This window comes from Achroia grisella, unplaced genomic scaffold (assembly GCF_030625045.1).
Source record: "Achroia grisella isolate CSIRO2021 unplaced genomic scaffold, CSIRO_AGI_Agris_v1 utg660, whole genome shotgun sequence".
NCBI classification, from domain to species: Eukaryota; Metazoa; Arthropoda; class Insecta; order Lepidoptera; family Pyralidae; genus Achroia; species Achroia grisella.
Genome location: NW_026712984.1, coordinates 1825981 through 1851743, shown reverse-complemented (window position 1 = coordinate 1851743; position 25763 = coordinate 1825981). Strand labels below are relative to the sequence as shown.

At 33.1% G+C, this 25763-nt stretch overlaps 1 protein-coding gene across 1 annotated transcript; it reads right to left on the bottom strand.

The window, feature by feature from the left end:
* Window positions 1–4586: 4586 nt before the first annotated feature.
* LOC131849732 (uncharacterized) lies at window positions 4587–25711 on the bottom strand. Its single transcript, XM_059199847.1, has 18 exons — window positions 25458–25711; window positions 25099–25173; window positions 22898–22998; window positions 21125–21269; window positions 20342–20436; window positions 17993–18130; window positions 16943–17176; window positions 15758–15845; window positions 15140–15224; window positions 13728–13958; window positions 12270–12352; window positions 11602–11691; window positions 10366–10450; window positions 9677–9738; window positions 8618–8716; window positions 8299–8423; window positions 7521–7612; window positions 4587–5351 (listed from the first exon to the last, which is right to left on the bottom strand). The coding sequence occupies exons 1-18, from the start codon at window positions 25545–25547 to the stop codon at window positions 5098–5100; spliced, it is 2172 nt and encodes a 723-aa protein (XP_059055830.1). The 5' UTR covers window positions 25548–25711; the 3' UTR covers window positions 4587–5097.
* Between the last annotated feature and the right edge of the window lie 52 nt (window positions 25712–25763).

Sequence of the window (25763 nt, the reverse complement as noted above, 5' to 3'; positions counted from 1 at the left end):
TTAATTCATAACTCTAGTCAATAAAAATGAACATAACATAAAATCCTAAATCCTAGATAATTTTGACGTCAAATAGGCAACTTTTTAAACCTAATTGATACACTTTAGATTGATTGATTTGATTGATGATATGAAATATGAATTCTCATTTATATATATATATATATATTGTTGGACTAGCAGTACCCGCGACTTCGTCCGCATGGAATTTAACTTAGCCTAAGTTACTCCTATTACATCAGCTACCTGCCAATAAAATTCCCGTCAAAATCCCGATCGAGCCATTTCAGGAACAATGAGACAAACAAAAATAGTAAAAAATGATATTTTGGTGTATGTGCCGTATTTATATTCATATGCTTGTAGTAAAAATCGGTTATTTCAATATTACAAACAGACACTCCTATTTTATTATATGTATAGATTTATTTGTAAATATTTAGATTAATATAATAAATAAAACAAAATGTATATAGTTTAGAAGATTTACTTAGTATAATAAATAACTGGCTGTTTACAAAAGCTTCATATTTTTATTGTATTTTCTCTTATTATTTTAATACAAAATATTCGAAAAACTCAGAGAGTACTTAGCCGACGCTTTTTTTTTACATTTTCTTTGTTTTCATTAAAAATATAATCCCATAGGGGTGACTTCATGAGGCTTATAAAAAGGACTAGTTACAAAACAAACATTTAATAACTGGGAACAGTATCGTCTGGAAAATATTGGCGGCAAAAATGACACAAAACCAAAGACAATTTTTTTCTGAAGGATATGTACATATAAGTGACCACAGATTAACAATTGCAGTATCTCTATATTAATGTATGAATCATACATCTAATACGGATACTGTTAATATACATTTAAATGGCCGACTCAGTATTTACCGCCAATATTTGACATCAAATTAAAACTCACAATTACGTATATAAATAAAAATGTCTTCTTAATTTTCAGAGCCATTACTTAATGGTGTAATCTTAGTCATTAATATTGACATTGTGTGATGTAATAAAATATCGCCATCAATAGTTTATTATAAATTGGGGCGGCCTGGAATCTCATTCAACTTACAACCGCAATAGGTCATATTTAAAAGAAAAATTGAACAATTTGCATTTATTTCAATAATTCTTTTAAACAAAGAGACTTTTTCACACAATATAATTAAACGCTTATAGTTTCCTCATTCAAAATATGGAACAAAGGAAATTTCTAGTCATTATTATAAAAAAAATTAACCAATTTGCATTTAGTTCAATAATTCTTAATAACAAAGAGTTTTTTCACACAATATAATTAAACGCATATAATTTTTTCATTCAAAATATGGGACAAAGGAAATTTATACAGTCATGTTGATTATTATAAATTTGATTATTATCTAAATGTAGTTTCTATTCGCCCCATACAATTCTACATGTGAATATGAACAATATATTTATAAATAAACAAACACTTCAAATGCTTAATACTAAATTGCGTTAAATAAAAAAAATATTGGAAAATCGACTTTATTTAAAGATACTTAAATTAGATTTTTTTTTTAATTTTGTTAATGCAATTTAGTATTAAGCATACCACATTCTCACAAACCAAACTCTTTTCTGGATATAATTTTCAAACTAGTATTTTATTTTATATAACAATGAACACTATTAATAACAAATTAAGTCACAATTGCATATTTATGTGAACGATGAAAACATACATACTAAATTTGAATATAAAAGTTTTTTTTTCGCTATCTAATTATTATTGTTTTATGAGGCATAAGTATTGGGGCATACAACTTTAGGGGGAGAATTTGCGCTTTATTTTTAATGGTATGTAATGTTATGTGTCTTTTGTTTTATTCTCTACCACTTGGTTGTTCAGATGATCGGAAGGACTGGTTCAAAACAGTACAAACGCCGTCAAATATGATTATAAATATTATTCTAGTGATGATTACCTGCGTACCATGCTCCTTTTTGTATAAAAATACTAAAAATCTCGCTCTAAAACTATCATTTGTTTCATCACAGGGATAGGTTACAAACTATGACATAAGCAGGTGCCCAGGATTGCATATGTACAATCTTTCATTCTTTACAGATAATTTTTTACAATGAAATATAGCCTTTGTTTTCATGATATAATTTTAGCGTGTACATACAGACAGAAAAGCATACAAAGTCACAGGTAGCAACAAATATATTAGTACAGATCATATTATGCTACTTAGGTACTTCAAATTTTTTTAACACTATCCCTACTGTACACTTTCGTTTTCACTTCTGTTGAGAGAAATTGGCAAGAAAAGGAATTGGTATATTTTTATTATATTATTCTACATTACAACTACATAACATATTTCTTGCCAGTTCTTCTCTACTGAAGAAACTATCTGACTGGCCGGTAAGGACATTGATAAAAAAAAATCATAACCACGGCCATATATATATATATATGACTTCAACTGTATATAATAAACTGACGAATAATTATTCATTTAATAACTGAACCCGCAACATTATAACTATGGTATTCTCAACAACAATAGCTTAACCTTTTTGTTTAGTAAACCGATTGGAAAAAAGCACAAAATTTGATGTTAAGTTTTCTACAGACACTGTAACCGCATCCAAATCGATTAAGCCATTTTTGAGACGGGCGCGCACACATGCACAGATTAACAGGCAAACAGAAAAATCTTTTTTTAATATTTTGTTGCATAGATACAGAGTAGCAGAGAGGGTGGACTCACTGTCCCCACTGAGTTATAGACCGTTTTGTCTCTTTTTTTAATTTTATTATTGTATGGGCAACCATTTAATTACTTTTTGTTTGAGACAAATAAAGATGATTATTTATTATTATAAAGTTTCATCATAATAGTTATTCCCATATATCTTCTACATACAGACAGCATAGAGTTACATTTTTATTATACATATATTATAGATATATGTCCCAATATATGACTGTTACTTAACTTGTTAGTACACAAAAGCATTGAGATCTTAATATAGAACAGAAAACTTTTTGGCATAACTTCAAAACAGACGTTCACACAAGTTGTTTAAAAAGTACATTAAAATAAGACCTTAATGCCCCGCAAATAGAACACGAAATTCCGATTCATACCATGCACTGATATACAAAATATAGAGTAGGCTTATACAATTTTAAAATACTTAGTATATTTATTATATATATTATGAAAGATTCTCTGATGGGTTGTAAAAGATAATGTATTACTCATTCCCTAAATATATGAGTAAGATTGTAAACAGAGAATATACTAAGTAATGTACTTAATAAATTCTCTAACTCGTGAGTTTGTAAACTTATGAATCATTATTTGGTAGAAGCTTGTTCTATATCCATAGTCAGTTCACAATCCTTTCAGACTTTAGTCGGGTCTTAGTTTTTGATATTACTTAATTTCAATAAGATTGTACACAAGTCAGTCTATTCTATAACTCGTGAGTTTGTAAACAGTAAGATTGTGAACCGTTATTTAGTAGAAGCTCGTTTTGTATATCTGTCCGTAGCCTTTCAGACTTTCAGTCCGGTCTTTTTTTTAATATTACTTTTTATTACTATATCTTTGAATAACCAAAGGACATTTATCAATTCTGACAGATTACTCTTAACTTTTACAACTCATACAGAATAAAACACAGCCAAGTAATGATTTCAAAATCCTTTCCTATAAAGGAACGGTCACACAAATACCTTCCTAACACATTCAAAATACCCTTATAGACTATGTGTTTCCTTCAATGTCCTTATATCCGGTATTATACATATAAATTAAGTCATTTCAAAAGAGTATCAGTGGATAAAAATAAATTACACTTAAAAATAATAAAATAAAGAGTCCAATTTAAAAAGTCAACAAAACTTGTTAGAATTTATAAACCATAAAGTCCTGTTGAAAGTGTTTTGTCCTGAATATTTAAAACCGAGTTTTTTTATTTATTATTGAACTTAACAGTCTCGAAATAATATTTAATTTTCAACAACAAAATGTTCTATCTTATGTTAGCCACAGAGCGCTGTATTTCCCAGTTAACTCTGTATGGCTAAATGTCAAATTAAATTGAAAAAATGAAATATATCCTAATTTTAAATTAAGATTTGAACATAAAACCATAGATAACAAAGCATGTACAGTAGGCGAATCTATAAATAAAAAATCCTATACAAATTACTAAGCAATAAATAGTCCCAAACGCAGCAGTACTTTGATGACCAAGTAATAAAAATTATATATTTTTAACCATATATAATATACATAGAGATAAAACATATTAAAGAATAAAACTGCTTATAGCGAGGGCATGAAACCTAAGACCATAACAAATTAAAAATAAAATAAACAATTCCATCAATAGGGTAATCAAAACCAATGAATGACATAATATATAACGATATATTTCCTATGCTTATTTATCATGGGGGTGGGGGAGTCAATGATTACGTCATCGGTCGTACAAACAAATGGCAACCCTCACATTGTCTTTGCAAAAAAACAATACATTAATTGAGAGATGTTTACGTAAGCACGATATATAAATCCAACATATATTTCCTATTTATCCAATTTATTGTACAAACAAAGCATAATCACGATATACCAACATAACACATAGTAATAATAAACCATATGAGTAAACAAATAGAACTCATAGCAGGATAAAAATAGGCCTGTAATCTGCATACGTACACTTCGAAATGTAAAATGGCATTACAAATAACCATATTTTTTGATGCATAAATTAATATCATGAACCATAACTAACCTTATACCAAAGTATAATGGTTTACTTTCCATTGAGGATTTAAATTAAAAACAAATTGAACAAAAACTTATGTGCATTTTTATTTCAAATTAATAAAACTATGAATACTTTAGACATTTTGGAATCATATAACTTTGTTCGATGTTTGAAACAATTAAAAGAAAACTTCACCGCACTGGGTGTGAGCATTTTGGCCTAACTGTAACGCCAATTGACCAGTGTGACCGTCCCAATTAAACATAATTATCTTCGGCTATATTTCTCTTGATAATATTCATAGAATTTAATCCTTACCAGTCAGGCGTCTGTCCCTATACTTTCTTGAGTCGTTACCACCTCCGACTCCTCCGTCTCTTTCTCTGGCTGTCTCTCCTCTTCTTTTACCTCTTTAATTTCTTTCACCTCTTCCGGCTTCGGGGCCTCGTCTCTGCTTTCTGAGGGTTTGGAGTCGGTTGATATGGAACTTGATGTTAAACTATTCGGTTGTGATGACTCTTTGCTCTGTGGTTCTTGGGATCCACGATTTTCAGACTGTGGCTTGTCTTTTGAATCTGTGAAATTAAAAAATATAATATTTTAAATATTCCTTAGAGTTTACTGAACTAGTTTACTACATATTTAATGTGTAGGAGTTTTTCAAAAGACTAAATTTGATTACAATACTTCACGATCTATCACACAATGATTGTAAATACTTAAGAAATAACAAACAGGCCGTTTGTAAGACCAATATATATAGTTATACATATATTTTACATGAATGCAGATTAATTATTTTTACTGTATATTAATTATACAAGTGTAACATGTATGAAGAAGCTTACATAATACCTTTCTACATTTATAAATTACATGTTTTTACAAATTTATCATTCTCATGAAACCCAATGTACATATTTGATTTCCACAAGTTAAAAAAGACAATAGCCATAAAAATTCATTATAAACTTGCACTTGTGAGTATATTAATGGTAAAAATAATATTCTTTTTCATTAAAAATATACATCTAATAAAAATATATTTTGATAATAGTGTTTCGTAGAACAACATACGTGTAAAGGCACCAATTTGTGACTTCTGCGACACAGTGAATAAAGTACCTAACTCTATTATTTTCCAGAGTAATAGTAGAAAATTGATAATATGAAATAATATTTCCATTTCATAAGTTAAAAAATGATATTAAAGCACTTGAACGTAATTCGAACCTTATTATTTGAGATAGGCACCTGTTTACTCGAATATTAGTACTTCCGGCAGCGTCACCGGGCAGTGGCGCCTTCTATATCCTTATAGTAAGTTTAGTTTTTAAAACCTGGCGCCTGTATGGCTCATTCGATAGAAATTGAATGCACCAGGCCGAAATAAAAGCTTCGAATAAGGTAAGTACTTTAATATGCGTTTTATTTCAGGTAAAACGTTGCTAATACGACATAGTATAGATTTCCAGTACAATTATATTTGGTTTATATTTAACAATGAAAGTCTCGCTTGTATTATTAATGGAAGCAGTTATTGAAATTATATCGATTCATTTTATATTTATATTATAGTCGTATAGAGTTTTCTCATCTCGTCCAGATTTTAACTCATTTATGTCTTTTCAGATTTTCACTTTGATAAAAGTCGGGGTAAACTAGGCACGCTACTAGGCTACGCACTACATACTCGTATAATCGAACACTAATATCTAATAATACTTTCTAATCTGTACTAATATCCAATAACAATGAATACAAAGTCTGTTTAGATATTATAAGGTGCAGGTGTGAAGTGATTTAAGTTTTGTCATCTTTTAGGATGACTAGTGTCATGATAGTATTAACTCAGCGATTATATTTTGCTTACTCCAAGGAACACTAACTCCGTTGTTTATTAAGATTTTATTGAGAACTAGCGATTTCCATCATTGCGCTACAATTTCTGATTAAGGTACGAAATTTCACATGAGGCTAAGGTACCCTGTTTAAACCTTGACTTAACATCTGCACTTAACAAACTAAACTAACCAATATATAATAACAAAACGCAATACTAACGTAACGTAAAAATTCACAACTAAACGGAAGCTTCTTTCCTTCATAACTTAAATGAGTCTATCTCACGTAATAGAGTACTATTTCTTCAATTCCTTCGAGCGTTGAGCCAAGTATGAAGCGATAGTCAATAGTAAAGCTTTAATGAACAAAGTAAATATTCAATCAATTATTTGACGTGTCGGACATTATGGCACATATTGAATTATTGTTTCAACTAAAATTTGTATTAATTGGAATACAAGTAGCACAAGTATGCAATACAAATTATAAACAAAATTTAAAACAAATTCTATTATAATTATGTTCAATTGAAACAAATGGGAACAGAATTTCTTGTAACTCCTTATTGGCTGAAAGTACTTCTCTAATTGGACAAAAAAAATGACATATTACAAGCATCTTGTATGGATTATATTAAATACTTTTGCTTTAAAAAACTGATTCCTAAGCCGATTCCAAGCCCATACCAATTCTGATTTCAATTCTAATTTCAAATAGACATTTTGATTCATATCAAATTAAAATGTCATAATGAACACCAGTATATGCTATTGCAATTTCATCAAAAGGTACTAGTCTAATCAGTGGCTGTACCCATAACAGAACAATCCCCACAAGCAGCACCCGTTCACAAATATACCGTTAGATTAGACAATAATAATATTCTCAATAATACTCACTAGCGCCATGTCTCTCTGCCGGCCACGGCTTCCTAACGAACATATTCTCGACTATTCTGTCGATGTTGTCTTTTTCTGATGAATTAACCGGCCTGGAATAAACAATGTTCTTTTATGATTTAATTATATAAATGTATAAGTAAACAAGGAATTTCTATTTAGATTGATGATAATAATGAACAGCAAGGAATGCAGATAATTTGACCCATCCATAAATTATGACAAGATATGACAAGGACGAGATTTAAAACTTGTTGTCTTTTATCTTCCCAATTTTTTCTTTTTTAAAGTTATATAAACAAAAACAAACATACTGTCACGAAACCGTTAGCGCAGGCGGGTGAACCAATACATTATCATCCTTTAAAAAAAAAAGTTATATAAACAAAAATAAACATACTGTCACAAAACTCTTTCTAAAATTAGCTTCAAAAGTGCCTAATTTATTTGACTAAACAATTTTCTATTCTACTCTATTTTCAGAACGACAATAGAATAGAATAGAAAATTGTTAGTTTGAGTTATTTATTTGCAGTTATATTTCTGTACAAAATACAGGATACAGGATCTGTACAAGATAAGGGCGCGGCCGGCTGTACGATACCGCGTCGAGGTCAACCTTACATATTATACATTGCTAGCAATTGGAGAATTGTTAGTAGGAAGGGATTATTACTAAGAATGCCCCCTTCCCCCAACCACTGGATGACAACGCTCTCTAGTTGAATAAACAATTATGTACTCTATAGCAGTCTACTGTAGAGTTATATTAGCGTACCTGTCTGCGGCTGCGGGCGCGGCGGGCCGTACGATGGGTATGGCGGCGGTGGGCCTGCGCTGCGCTCGCGGCAGTTGTTCCTGTTCCGCGCAGCTGTAGTACGTCACGCCGCCGGCCTGCGTCGCCTGCACATACATCATACTATTAGAAATTTTACGAAGAGACACTTATAAACACGAAAGTTTATTAGTATGGATGGATGTTTATGTATTAGATACATATAGAGAAAACACTGTGTTTTCGAATTGCCCCCCCCCCTCCCCCCCTCCTGTGCAGCGTGGGCCCAACGATAGGAAACAGTGGTCTAGACAATACTTACATAGTTGTGGTGCGGATACATCTGGTGCGGATATGGCGCGGGTGGCTGAGCGTACATAGCGCCGCCGAACACTCCACCGGTACCGCTCTGCTGGGGTGGCTGTAAACAACAACCATTCAATATCCGCCAATATACTAAAATCCTGACGAGGCCAAAACTACCCGTTTGTCTGTATATCAGTTTGTATCTAAGGTTACACGTAAAAGTTTCCACATAATCGTTACATATAAATTGTATGTAACGTTTGAACTATAAAATCGCGACGAGGCCAAAACTGTCTGTCTATTAGTTTATGTCTTAAGGTTTCAAATGGAAACGTAGTTTTCACAGAATATATTGTTCTATGTGGTACATACAGATTATTTGTAATTTCTTCTTACCAAATCCTTACTAATATTATAAATACGAAAACAGCTCTGTCTGTCTGTCTGTCACGCTTTTACGTTAAAACTACTGAACCAATTAAAATGAAATTTGTATACAGAATAAAATAGAAAATCATTTATTCAAATAAACTTAATTTAAGCACTTTCGGATAGTCATAGTTATCATTCCTTTAATCTACCGCTCATTCGGAAAGCTGTTTCATTGCAAGAAGAACGAGCAAGAAACTTGCGTGTTGCTCTTTTAAATAATCATTGTAATTTTACATTACCAATTTGAAACGTGCGAATGCAAACCACCAACAAGCACCAATTTAGCTTCAGATATTAAGTACATAATACAATAAAAACAGTCGTAGTGATTAGAGCAGACCAGTCCCTACAAGCAGCACCCGATACACATACTCTAGACTCTGGGTAAGGATATAAAATGTTACCCTAAAATAGGGGATAAAATAAAAAATAAATAAATAAACAAAATAATATATATTAAAAATCGTTGTATACCAAATAAAAATGTTCGTTAAAACTACCTTGTTATTTGGTCAACGTCACATTAAAAACGCTATTACTAAGATGCACTTTTAAATATATATACACAGCTAGTTTTAAATACATATTAAAAATGGGAACTGAGGTACCATGGGTGTCCAATGAGAACTGACATACTCCATACCTGCATATACTGCGCAGGCATCATGGCAGGCGGCGCGTATCCTTGTGTTTGTTGTAACTGTCCTACAAAAGAAGAAAACAACATCTAAATGCATAAAATGGGTGTCCTGGGATTTAAAAAGATGCATCACAAAATGGCAACGCATGAATTGGTACCATGGGTGTCCACATGAATATAATTGGTACCAGAATGAGAACGCTTGATAAGATGCATGACATCTAAATCCTGGAATGGCAACGCATGAATTGGTACCATTAAGGGATAAGATGCATGACATCTAAATCCTGGAATGGCAACGCATGAATTGGTACCATGGGTGTCCAATGAGAACGCTTATTAAGGGATAAGATGCATGACATCTAAATCCTGGAATGGCAACGCATGAATTGGTACCATGGGTGTCCAATGAGAACGCTTATTACAGGATAAGATGCATGACATCTAAATCCTGGAATGGCAACACATGAATGTATCGCGGGTGTCACTTGCTAGTGCTATTCATACTATATAGCCACAAATTACCACTTACTAGTCAGCTTTGCCATTCCAATAACATAAATATACTAAATTCACCTGGAATTACAGTAATATGTACATATAATAGCGGATCATCAGAGCCGAGAACTGACCCAAAGACCTATAGTACATTAGGATCTAGCAAAAGGAAACGACTAAACAAAATTACTTACCTATAGAGTGGGGCTGCGGTATATTATGAAGCGAATGGTGCGGATGCGATACTAGCTGCTGTGATTCCAATATACCTAATCTGACCTGCACACAGAAAGAAAAAAAACATTTAATCATAGTGCTTCTTAAATAATATGTTTAAAAAAATCACGATTTGAATTAATTGTCTCCATGGCACTGACATGACACGGTAGGGTGTTAGCTTGTTTGTAATAGCGATTATAATAGTTTGCCCCATAGAGTGTAACTGTTGATATGTATAATATATATATATTGTTATACCACTTATAAATTAATCGAGAGGAAAGGTTAAAGAGTAATCGTCTATCGTGGTATGGTGTTACATGTAATGCGTAGGAATGAAGATCATAAAGAGATGGACGGTGTTGACATATGAATGTGGATGGTTATAAAGGATAGATGGAAGACATATTACGAAAAATCAGATGGATGGACTGTGTGAAAGATGAATATACCCACATGAGAATAAAGATGAATTAATGATGATGATGATGTGTGTGGCAGTCTAGCAGTTTAGCACACCGCTTTACTTCCAATGGTCGCGGATTTCGATACCTCGCACGGTACAAACATTTGTATTCATGAGTATGATAGTTTGTCTGGGTGTTTTCTATGTATACTTATATTATGTAGAGATTAACAAAATGTATCAAGTATTTATATTATCTAGTACTTGTTACACAAGCTCTGATTATCTTGAGACTAGACAGCATTGTGTGAATTGTTCAGGGATAAAATCTTATATATAAAATTCTCGTGTCACAATGTTAGTTACCATACTCCTTTGAAACGGCTTGAGCGATTTTTATGTTTTTATGTTTTTTATTAATTTATATGCATATTCAGTAGGTCTGAGAATCGGCTACTAACTATTTTTCAGACACCTAACATCTTTTTTTTTATTATTTGGACAAAATTTTTTATTTATTTTTTTTATTAGGTGTCATTTAAAAATAAATACAACCCTAAATTTTCACCCTTCTATTTTTTTATAGCGTTATAATTTATATGGCAAAACGACGTTTGCCGGGACAGCTAGTATTTTTTTTATTTATTTATTTATTTAAAATCTTCATTGCACCAATTACAGAACAAAAACAAACAATTAAAATAGAAAATATACATTGATACAAAAGGCGGTCTTATCGCTAAGCAATATCTTCCAGACTACCTTTAGGTGGATAGAGAAATAAAAAAATATAGTATATATATACCTGTTGGTTGTGTTGAGGCGGATGTTGTGGCGCGTGTGGCGGATGTTGCGGATGCTGCGTGTGCGGCGGCACGCTCGCACCGCGGTGCACCTACATACAAACATCATACACACTTCGACTAAATTGTCTTCCAACAGACAAATGATGATGAACAATTTGTTTAAACTTGACTGACGTTTCATCTCAGTAGTTGTTTATCACGAATTTACCTGTGTAGAACTTTAACCGAAGTTATGACAATTTTAGAAAAAATTGTCATCTTTACATAGTATAAATAGAAATCGCTTCCCCTGTGTATTGGGATTGAGATCTTTTATACTACGCAATGGATTTCAATGCAGTTTTTAGCAACATATAGTGATTAAAATGAAAGGTTTAAATCAATACAAACCAAAACATAATACAAATTGCTCTATTTTCACTGTAGATACTGTAACAAGTGCCGAATTACACATCGAAATGTGATATGTCATTTTTTATTATAAATATATACTGAATATATTTATAATAAAAAATGTATCCAAGTACATCTATCAGTTGTCTAGTACACATGACACAAGCTCTGCTTAGCTTCGGATTAGTTGGCGCTGTGTAAATGGTCCTGAGTTATTATTACTATTTTTATCGTTTCGAACACATTTTGTTAGTCACATATCAATTGCAGTTACCTGGTGTATAAGCTGTTGCTGATGTATTTGTGGTACGGGACTTCCTTGGTGCGGTGCTGGTGGTGCGTTCCCGCCGGCATATTCTAAACAAACAACTCATCCTTAAGTCCATCATAATAAAGTCTATACTACAATGGTGTTATTCACATGGAAATGACTACTAGCTGACCCGCGTAACTTCGTCTGCGTCATAATTTTCCCGTTTATGCAATATTTTTCAATGCAGCTCCGCTCTTACTTGCCATCTTGCTTTGTTATACTATGTTTTGGTAGATGGTTAAAATGTGACAATATCATCTAAATATATATAACTCAAAGGTGACTGACATAGTGATCTATCAACGCACAGCCCAAACCACTGAACGGATCGGGCTGAAATTTGGTATGCAAGTAGATGTTATGACGTAGGCATCCGCTAAGAAAGGATTTTGATTAAATCCAAGGGGATAAAATATGGGATGAAAGTTTCTATGAAACTTTGTCAATTTTAAACCGATCGGGCTAAGACTTTGCATGCATAAAGCTGCTATGACGTAGGTATTCTCTAAGAAAGATTTTTGATAAATTCCACCTCTAAGGGAATAAATTAACTCGAGCAAAGGGAATAAATTGGAAGAGCCTTGAGGAGTATTGGAATGGCAATGCATGACAACCACAGGCATTATGTGATAACATGACCATTTGCTATAAAAGCAATCTACTATCAATCACTGTTAGATGCGCCGTCAGATCTACAGTCCACAAATTATCGACACAACATTAATAGAAACGGGTAGTAGTTCCATCTCATCTATTATTGTTAAATATTCACCAATGTATTTTTTGACAAGTTCATTTAGGACTAGTTGTGTATTAAGGACTAATACTGTTGACCCCATTGCTAGCAATCTACCATGTGAGCATGATCTCAACATCCCTAGAAACCATCATGTTAAATACCTAGTATTTTTTTCGGACTACTCTAATACTGTTGGCCGCAGCTGGCCTTTACAGCTTCACCGGACGTTAGGGGGCGAGTGCAGATGGCACTCCAAACCCGCGGAAGGACTTCTGGAGCGGCTGAAGGCCAGCTCCTGCCTGACGGATACGACTTTAGTCTGAGGGCACCACTAGGGGTTCGAACCTCGGCTCAGACCGTCGTAATTTCGATCCCTCCTAGTGAACTTATCAAGATGGGCTAACTGACCTGACCTCATGTTCATCTTATCATCCTCCACTGTACTTCCCTCCAGCGTAAACCATTAGCAGAGACGAGTTTACCATTCCAATATTATTCATTAGAAAAATAGTGGTGAACTTATATTTTCTAATACTGGAAATTACCAGTGTATCTAAGCTGTTGTTGTGGCTGCTGTTGTTATTGTTGCTATTGTGGCTGTTGTAATTGTTGCTGCGATTATTGCAATCAGCAAACTCCAGCTGAAATTATGAATAAATATTAAGAAGTGCAACTGTTACCGGTGTATCTTAGCTGCTGCTGCTGTTGTTGTTGTTGTTGTGGCTGCTGTTGTGGCTGTTGTTGTGGCTGTTGTTGTGGCTGTTGTTGTGTCTGTTGTTGGGGCTGTTGTTGTGCTTGTGATTGTTGCTGCGATTGTTGTTGCTGTTGCTGCGTTTGCGGTGAGTATGTTTCAGCGAGCGGTCGCTGGCGTAAGCTGCTGTAGCGTTTCACACCACCACGCGATTCGGCCCCTATGAGAAAAGAATGAGTGATTTATTTACATTGTCATATATATGAATCAATACTACATTATTACATGAATTAATTTTTTTTATCGTTTATAGAATCATTCATCAGGTGACTTTTTTATTGTGCGGAAAATAATGACCCACATTATTTTCCACATCATTTTACATACCGGGAAGTAATTCAATTAATAATCAAATGTATAAATGTTGTCTTCGTTATTAATTTCGTTATTCAAATAATTCTGAGAAAAATCATTACATAGTATAAAACAAAGTCGCTGTCGCTATCTGTCCGTCCCTATGCTTAAATCTTTAAAACTACGCAACGGATTTTAAAGCTATTTTTTAACAGATAGTGATTCAAGAGTAAGGTTTATATGTATAATACATGTACACCTGGGCGAAGCCGAGGCGACTAGCTAGTAAATTATAATTTAGACTATGACCGTTACAATTAACTAACAAATGTGTATGTTTTCAAGCCACCATCGCCCGATAACAATATTTATATTTCACAAGCTCTAAGCGTTCCCAAACCATAGCAGAAATATTGTATATACAATATGGTGGTCCTTATTCCTAAAAAAAAGGAAAAAAATAATTCCTTCATTTCGAGGGAGGGAGGAGGGAAAATCAAAAAGAAAAGGAAAAAAAGGGGATATGAAGCGATTATCTATGAGAGATTAACTTGCTCGTAAAATGTGACTAAACACCGAAATGAAACATTAATAATACCATCATTTAAAAATTCTTCTGTAAAAATTTTGGACAGCTGGCAGCGACCTCTAAATCTTAGCAAAAAAAAAAAATAATTGCATCATATTTATTTATATAATCAAATGAGCAAGTGCCCGAGGATAATTCAAAAGTTAAAAAATAAGGACCACCCTAATATACGAGGTTTACATATAAATATTTTTATTAGATCTTATAATCTATCCGATATAGTGTACTTTCAAGATCAAATAGATCATTAAATGGATGATGAAATAAATGACGAATATTATATATAATAGCAACACATAAGTGACGAGTCATCACATGTTAACGTGATGTCCGCGTTGCTATACATGCATATAGGCAGCGGTTTCCACTTACCATCAGGTGGGGGCAGTCAACTTGTATGCCAGTTACTTAAAAAAACATATGGTCATTTATATGTTTGGAAGGAGTGACCAACTTACCAGCTTGCTGTTGCGTTTGCTGATTCTGTTGCTGTGCTTGAGGTTTTTGCTGCGTGGATTGCTGAAGCGACGCCGAATTATTTTGCTGTGTTTATATTAAAAAAAGAATAATGTAATCAACAATTGAGACATAGTACAATACAATTTTTCTAATATTACTACATACATATATACTTATTAACTTTGTTCAAAGTGCGAATAAATATGATATAGTAGATCAATTAAGGGGATTCGATAAATATAGTACTTTACACTATTTATTTATTAACTTTTGTAAAAAAAGTATTTATTTATGTAATTATTAATAAAAAATATTTGTTAGTAATATATTGACTATGTATTCTTTATACGCTATACATAACATGGAAACAATTATTTACTATATTTACAGAAAAAAATAAAATCAAATTAGTATTGATTACAACTCTAGTTTTACTAGGTATAATGCAAATATTACCTAAATCCTATAAACGCGAAAATTTGGCGAAAAAAAAATCATAGTGGGAGGGGGTAAGAGCTTCGCTTACTTTTGCGAACACAGGGATGAGGGGAGGGGGGTGGAGGATCTGCTTACATAATACTGGAACTACCTCTGAGGTTATGAATCAGTAAAATTACCTGAGTTTGTTGCGGCGGTTTCTTCTTAGCCTGTTCGGTCGGCACCGGCCTCTGCTGAGCATTCACCTTCCGTTGGGGCTGGCCTTGACTGACGACAAACGATTGTTATAACACTATTATTAGAAACTACCTGATAAATTATTATTATTATATCCATCTTCGGAATACAATTACTTATCATTATGACAAATTCTATTAAATTCCGTTCAGCTGCTCAAGTATGAAAAGATAACAAACAAACAGAGACATTCTCAATTTTTATGCAATAGAAATTATGTAAAGCGAAATCTTCGCCATATTTTTGTATGCATCTGAGATCTCAACTTGGAAATACGCAATTTGCACGTAAAACCCAAAATAGATGCTTTAAAGATGTGGTGTTGGTGCAAATTGTTAGGAATTTCATAATCGGAGCGCCGCACTAATGCATCCATTTTGGAACAACTGAGTATCACAACCAGTCTCTCTGTGTACTTCCAGCGCCTGCTTTTTTCGGCCATGTGGAAAACCAGATAATTTGGAAAAATGTGTAATGGTAGGCCATGTGGAAAAAGGGGCACAGGTAGGGCACTATAATTATATTACATTAACATACACTTAATAATGATAATGATAAATCTATGCTCCCATCAACTTAATTTCATTATGTATTTATTTTATTTATGAATACATACGTAACAATTGATTATCTGTATAACAAAGTACTCTATGTTCAATACACTTGGTATACAAATTTACATTTATAAGTCAATGTATATTATGTATTATTGGTTCAATTTGACACAAGCAAACAAATGATCGATCACAAGACACATGACCTTGTGTTTTAATCGTCACATTTTGTACTTTATTTTTAAGCAAATAATAATAATCTTCTTATATATAAAATTTTCGTGTCACAATGTTAGTTACTGCGGCTTGACTGATTTTGGTATATAATTCAATGACACAAACAAAAAACACCCCAAATTATTTTTTTTCATTTATTCGACATAACATTTTATTTTGATGTTATTATTTAGGATTGAAAAATACATACAACCCTAAATTTTAACCCTTCTAGCAAGAACCCCAATTTTTTAATTTATATGCGATTTTAATTTACATGGCAAAACAACGTTTGCCGGGACAGCTAGTAATTATTTATATTATTAAAGTCGCAACACAGATAATAAAACAAATCACCTGTTGTTCCCGACTTCCGTAGTTATAGTGAGATTCTCCAGCGCAGGCAATTTCTCTCTGTTCTGCTGTTTGGGTTGGGTCTTCGTCGCGGGCGGCCGGTTAGTCGGCTTGGGACGTTCGTTCCTACCCCTGGGGGTCTTGATCGAGGCATTCCGGCGGAGTTGTGATCCATTCTCGAGCGACTCGTTGGACGTCGGCTGCGATTTCGACCTGGGTCGTGGTACACGGGGTCTACTGTTGAGATTTACGTTAATTAAATACAAACATTCAATTTTTTTATGATAATAGTACGGTGCACCCGACTGCGCCAACGGTATACACTGGCGGGACCGCAGTGGAAGATAATGAGATGTAGTCAGGTAAGTTAGCCCATTATGGAATACTATCTACCCGCTGCTTTTCAGTTTACCCGTGATCATCGCGGTTTAAACACTAGCGATATATCGGAATCTCAATAAAAAAAAAGTGGCAAGATTAACAAACAAGATTTTTTTTTATAGGTGTCACTTTAGGAGGTATAAAAAAACCACCCCCAAAAAATATTGTTCACGTTTTTAGTTTCTAATATTGCAAAAATTCTTAAAAATATATATTATAATTACTTACTTTATCTATAATTATCGGTATCGATATTCATATATGGTTTCAATTTCAAGATGAAATCTTGATTAGGTTCAGAGAAAAAAAATTGTTCGTCAAGGGGTTTCACCCCCATTATTCCCTTACAATATGGGTTAAGGGTGTGAGATTGTCTTAATAGATAGTGTATGGCTATTTTAGATGAAAAACAATAAAAACAAGGTAAGAACCCTTCATCGGACGCAAGTACAGTTTTCATTTACTTAACCCGCTAGATCCTTTGTATAAATATATTTTACCGAGAAAGTCATACACACGGGCACCATATAACAAAGTCATGCCGTGCTGTTCATATATATAAGCGTTGATTACCACTTACCACCAGGGGCCGTTGGCTTGTTTGTCATCTTGTGGTCATGTTTGACACACATATAAAAATAAGGGGGGTCGTAAATTTATGACATAACTTACGAATACTTTTTGCCTGCAGCATCTAATTCTGGGAAATCTTCGGGATTCGGTGGCTTCCTTGGTACCGCTTGCGCTGCATTCTGTCGCTTGTACGCCTCCTCGTCTTCCCAAGTCCTTGTATACTTGTTCGGTCCGCGACTGTAAATTAAACCTTTGTTGAAACATTGATACCAACTAACAAGTGGTAACAATCAGAAATCCCAAAATATTTCTTCTGCGAAATTTTTTTGTTTTTTACTCTATTACGACACACACATACATTTTTACCAAACTAACAAGTAACAAAAACAACTAACAACTTCCGTTTACCAAAAACCTTTACTTATGGTACGAGGACAATATCATATATTACAAGGCTAAACTGTGTAAGCAGTACACACATACATGCAGTCTGTCTCATTCTAACATTTAACATTTTGGTGTTTATAATTTCCAATATACTAATGGTCTTTGCTGGAAAATAAGATAATTAGATGGTTGTTACAATATTTTTTAAGTGACCTTTATAAATTAAATCCACTTAGAGATAATCGGCCCGTAAAATCCAGTAAGTAAGATCCAAGTTTGGAATAAATAAATAACACATCAGACAGAGCAGATTGCGAACTTTCTTAGATAAGTCGATATATTCGTACGTCAGTAAAACTGTAGCTATTACAATTAGAAATAAGTTTTCTGTGATAAACTTTACATATAGTATTTTAAATGACTTATTTTCTCTTATTAATTGTTTAACCAATTGTTGTATATTGAATGTTTTTTCTATTTTATTATTTCATTGAATTAGTGCTAATCGGTGGTTTGTATTCACACACTTAAACTTAAATTGTAAGTAAGAATAAATTATTTAAAGAGCAACACACAAGTTTATTGCTTGTTCTTCTTGTGATGAGACAGCATTCCAAATGAGCGGTAGATTAAAAAAAAATGTTATGACTATTCAAAAGTGCTTCAATGTAAGTTTATTTGAATAAATGATTTTCTATTCTATTCTATTCTATTAAATCATTCTACTAATACATTAAATAATGCAAAATTTATACACAACTATTGTTAAAAAAACAAAAACATATGAAAAGAAATCTAACGAAACAACGAAAGCGAAGTGTACTAAAGCGAATATGTATTAAATTTACACAACCGTTTCACACACGACATGCTGTGTGAAGGCCCTAATAAAACATACAAAGAAATTATATTAAACTGCAAAACAAAAATAAGTCATGCATAAGATTCGAACAACCAGAAATTCACTAACCGCCAATGTCGATATCTCCATATTGCATAGCGTGAATAGAATTATACAATAAGTTTCAATTTTTCACATATGTACGACAAAACATACGTCCTGCCTAATGGTAAATAGTTACTGTAGCTTCTGACAAAACGCGTGTGACAAAATAAGCATCACTTGAACATTGCCTCAATCTATTCCTCTATCATTTGCAACTCGCGAACTCGGCCGGTCATGTTTCATTTCGATAAGATAAGCCTATGGCCTTTTCTATATCGCAATATATACTGAACTTAATGACTTTCTCATTTATAATATTAATTAACATGCACTTTAATCAAACACTAGTTCTGCATGTGGATATACCATATAGAATACACATAAAGATTGGAGGTTCTTTTTGTAAATTATTCGTGTAGATATTTTGTCGTGATTGCAATATTTCTCATTGCATTTCCGCTCCGTCGTAGCGTAATGTTAAATAGCTAATAAAACCCTAATCTTAGAAACTACTGATTCGAATTTAAAAATTTATTTTTGTGTTGCATAGTCCATTTGTCGAGGAAGGTTTTAAACTATTTAACATTACGTAAAACCTTCCTCGACAAATGGACTATGCAACACAAAAATAAATTTTTAAATTCGAATCAGTAGTTTCTAAGATTAGCGTGTTCAAACAAACAAACTTCTCAGCTATTAGTATAGATAAATACTCAGGACCGTAATCCCAGATGAACTGACTGAATCTGACTACCAGAGGCATTGTCAAATCTTCACCTTATTGTAAATAAAACACTTGGTATACCCACATTTTGCCGAAGAGTAGTTTAATCGAAAGAGGCAATTTCGTTACTTGTCTGTATCTGAGATTCGATCCGAAATATAAATTGACACATTTTTCGGTGTCGATCTCATAACTTTCAGGATTGAGAAGTTCAGGGAAATAATCCTGAGTTTATTTCATATTTTTGTAACTTATTCCAATGAAATCAAAAATCAATTATTTACGTAGGACATTTTAGCTCCTTAGGAACGTATTTTTTTGTATTAATATTATTTCCCCTGCGTCCATTGGATTATGGGATATTGGACATGAGTGTCCCCATTACACTCACCCGTATTTCCTGTTGCGTCTAGCATGTGGTGGGGCATCCTCATTACGGATGTCATAACCATATATAGCTACCAACTCATCCCGGGATTTGGGCATCTGGAAAAAATAGAAAATAAAGAACTATGTAACGATTTATTACATATGTACATCTGTGGGAAGTCCAGATAGTTTTATATCTTATTTTTTTTTACAAAAATTACCTAAAACAAAAATAGACAGGCAGACAGGCATCTTTTTATTTATATATGTATGTACCATATATTGAGGACAAAATGGGAGTCGTGTCGTATCAAGAATTAAAGAGCATGATGGAAGATCGCGGAAAGTGGCAAGAGCTCCACCGACAAGACCGTAGCTCTTAAATTATGAATGAATGAATGTACCATATATAAAATATTTAAAAAAAAAATCTGTGTGGTACATGAATAAAAAAATTATACTTTCATATAGATACATTTAATGAAAAGTTGTTAATATGAAGATAAAAATCAAGTGTGTATAAACAATTGATTTTATTTATTCTATAGATTATTGTTTGTATATTATATATGTATGTATTTATAAGTTTTTTTTTTATTATTATCATATCTCTAGTACTCATTTCGCAAGCTCGATGGCGCTGGGTAATTAATCCAGGCTTATTATTATTAGTAATAATAATAATAATAATCTCAGGCCAATTCACACAGCGCCATCTAGACCCAAGTTAAGCTAGCTAAAGCTTGTGTTATGGGTACTAGATAACTGATACAAATACATAGATATAGTAATAATGTAATAATACCTGTTCATTCTCGTTGTATTTATCATGGGACCATTTATTGATGACGTCAGACTTCCGGGGCGGTCGCCGGCGCTCCTGCGGTGTCTCCACACCTTCCTTCTTCTCCGATGGTGTTTCCAACGTCGTGTTACTCGTTTCCTCACCGCTGGAACATAACAATATCACGACTATTTTTCTAGGTAGAGTAGACAGAGGTATAATCTACTACAGACGGCGTAATGAACGCATCACTTGACTTGAAAATATCGTTTAATAAAATATATTTGAATCCAATGTGTCTTTAGCTGATAATTGTAGAAGCGCGAAGCACGGAGCTAGATCTTAGAGATAAGATTTGTACTCTTTGTAACGATACTCTTCAGAAACGGCTTGACCGATTGAGACCAAAATTTCATCGTACCACGTACGGGCCTCCGCCGTTTATCGCTCAAAAAACTCCAATCGGTCAAGGTATAGTTTTTAAAAGTAAACGCGCTCAGGTTAACATGTGGCTTGGTGAGTGAACACCGGTAACAAACCTAATAGGTGTACCCGTCTGCACTGATAGTATACGCTGGCGGGTCACCAGTAGATCGTAGAATGAGCATAAAATCAGGTCAATTATATGCAGATACGTCTTTATTAGTCATTTCTTTTTTTATCTGTCACGGGAGTATCAGTCATAAATACTGAAAGTTTGTTGGTGTTATGTTATGTTAGCCAAATATACTCTGGGATAATTCGAATACTAAACGACTAGGCAACGATGTCTACAATTGCAAGATTCTATCAATTTATAAATTCTTTCTTGAACCATCAATAAAATTATAACTAACTTCTGCACGTAACTTCGTCCGCATGACCGTTATAACATAAAAAGAGAATGTTAAGGAGGAGTCAAAATATAAAAAAAGTGCTTGTGTATTTATATAGCAAACTTTCGTGTATAAATGTTGATATGAATTAACACATTGTCCGACTTTATAGCAAAACTCAACCCTATGTGTATAGAAATAAAATTTAAACTGCTGTCATATCGGGTAGTCAAAAACAGGTAATCGCTGGCTTTCTACGATATTACGTTATTATTCGCGCCGCATCAGTGCACAGTTTGGTCATTGACGTTCTGTAACGCTTGGCTCGTATACTATATTAGGCTATTTGTTTACATTGTAAATGCACATTAGAAGTATCCTAATCTACTAGAAATAACTTACTCACCAATAAATTGACTAACAGATTTGATAAAAACAGTTATCATTAGCAAAAAAGTCATCAATCATCAAAATCAATTCATTTAGCAAAGCTATAACGTAATATTTAAAAAAACATAAATATTTGGAGACGATATTATAGTATGAGAGGCATGACATCTTAATATTCTGTACCAGCAACGAAAGATGAATGAGTATCACGGGTGTAATATGATAACGTGATGTTCCGATTTGATATGATATATAATATAGTATAGATTTATCAGTAAGCTCAGAATTATTTTCTCCCTTATAAGGAATAATGAATGACAAGTATCTGATAACTAGTGTCAATTCTAGTGTGAGGGGCCGTTCAAGTATTATTTACATATTTCTCATCAAGCGAAGCTAGACTCCCCGATGACGTAATCTTTATCTAGACTCCCCTACCTCCCATGTCATCAAAAATAAGCAAACCAAAGACCCTCCCCCCCCCCCACTCGCCGCATCACCTCCCCCATAATGCTTACATAACCTGTAATACTTGTAATACGAACGGCTCCTGAGGATCTCTACCTTAGGATCATTATGTTTATCTCACCTAGCAGCGGTTCGGTCGTCATGCTCATAGAAAGTGCCACGCTTGGGGATGTACTGGGGATTACTTCTGTCCTCATCATCATCTACTCTTCTTTCGGTCTCCTGGAACAGTATACGAAATATTGTTAATTGATAACTCAAAAAGAGGAAACAAGTAACGGTGTCTAAATATTAAACTGTTTTATAGGATTTTATACTGTGTATGAATTGTATAGAAAAATATTATGAAATCTACATAAATATGAAAACTACATATTTATATCATAATATAAGTATGAGTGACATTTTATACCAAAAAATAATCTGGAAAGATGTGAAATAGGAAAATGCAAACAAAGTCACAGGTAACAGCTAGTGTTGTATATAATGGGTAGACCTTATAAGAAAGTCTTCTTTTCTTTATATTAATATATGGCTTCCACCATATGAGACGGTGATTCTCTGCTAATGTCCAGATTACAAAATATGTTGTGGAATAAGATGTTGTTAAGTGTTAATATAATAACAAGCAAAGAGTGAATTGACTCTATAGCATGGTGTGGGTGGCAGTTTCATTTCACACTTGACAGTTGCTGCGCTTTACAGATTATAACTTAGTATTTCATCTGTACCATATTTATAATATCTTAAATCATTAATGACTGTACTAACTTAAATTTAGCAACTGTTAAATGTAGCAATTGTAAAATGAAGCAACTGTCACCCACACCATGCTACAGCGCACTTAGTATAACAATTATAATTGTAAATAAATAATTATGATTATTGGTATTATTATACAACATTATCAATATAGTATTATCTTGCTTCATTAATGTAATTTTGCAATGTTATGTACTACCTAATTCATAAATTATGATAGGGGTATTCCCCTGACAATGCTTCTTATATTTGTATGAAAAAGTGATTGCCTGACATAAAGGAAACTGAAAAGACTAATTACATCTGGTACGTGATGTGATGATGCGGCTCGAATGCTCAGATGGTAGGTGATGTTGCGGCTTCAGCAGATTACGGGTGATTAAATGATAGATTTTGCTTGATTTCTTTAATTTAATTGGTAAATACTATTATAAATTACAAATTAGGATGAGTGAACAAAAGTATGTTAGATCGATCGGTTAATATTTAAGTCTGGTCGTTACTTTGCATATTTAAAATTGGATGGGTGTGGGGTCCAACCAGAGCGTCCCTTTGCGTATTGCGTTTTGTTACTGCTTGGTAGGCGACACATCTATGTTAATATTATTAATAAGGATATTTTTTGTATATTTAACACATTGATTGTCACTCATAGATAACATTATTTTCTGGGATACCAACAAGTCAGTATGTAGTATGTTTACATGGCATTTTTATGCAGCCACAATTAAACTCGCAATAGATCAATGCTAATATTTATAAATAGATTTTGGGAAAAGAACAAACTATTACTGACTTGTATGACTAGAAAATTAATTAAAACTAACAAAAACTATAATTATAAAACTTACAATATTCTTATTCAAAAACAAAATAATATTTTATTCTTTGTGGAACTTTTTAAACAACACATTTTATACGCTTTTTGATAATAACTATGCAGTAGAATTAAAGTTTTGAACATATTGAAAACCACATTGAAAACTCTTATTTCTCACATAGGTAATCTGTATCTTTTTTGTTACTTCACAGAGTTTTACTCTGTAGCAAATGAAAGTAAACTATAGCATATGCAAATGCTGTTCTTTAGTTGCGTAATGTACTATAACTTATCATAAATTTGATAGCACAATTTATTAGTGAAATTGTCTACATTAGTCTGGATGTATTCTATGTATATTATATATGTATTTACAACAAAAATATTTTTAGGCATTTCTGATGGTTGTTTAGTACCAATAGTATACATGAAGATATTTATTCTCACTTAAAAATATAAGCATCAGAGAAGTATGTATGTAAGTATGAGCCACTTGTGTAATAGCAAATCAACATCAAGGCTTAACTAAGTCAACTGAGTCTTACAATTTATCTTTATGTATGCAATAAAAAGATAATTAAAACACACTTTCTGATTAGAAAGTAACGAAAATAAAACCTCTTCCTTTTGACATTAAGTCACATAAATGTTACAGGTTATAAATCTTTTTTTTGAACATATATTTTGTTTATAATCATTCTATAAAATTGAATTTTTTTTTTAAAGTAGTATATTGTTACCTGGTTCTCTGGATCCCTCTCTGAACGGTCAGATTCACTTCCCTGAGAGTCATAGTCAGACTCAGGCTGCCCTTCCTGCAAACATTCAGCAACTTTCAATAACTGCATTATAACACCCACAAATTACAAGAATGTTTACAAACGACGTGGCACCACTTCTGAATTAAGATATAAACCTATCGTAGGCGTTTCAGTGAGTGGTGTCCGAACCGTGACCTCAATATCACGAAAAGAAATGGGCATACCGTCACGCGAGCGCGCGGGAGAAAGTGCCGAGAAATGAACCACTTTTAACATCAAAATGAAAGTCATTTCTCATAATAAACGATTGTGACTTGTTGTTTGCATGTTGTACTTACGTTCCCCGAGTTATTGTGTTCGATATCTTGCGATGCATCCGAGTATTCACCAGAATCGTCCTGCTCCTGTCTTCTTTCCACGGACGTCATATCGGCGTCCTCTCGGGCTACCTGTAGTACTTCCAGATTGACGACTTTAATTAACGGATAATTGAAGAAAAATTAATCGGCGGGTAATACGGTTGATTTCAATTGTTAAAATAAATGAAAAATGAAGTAATGTCAAAACAAGGAATCGGAAGCCATAAAAATTCGTTTCGTTCTACGCAGATACAGATTGTTGCAATTACTGGGAGACTACATTAA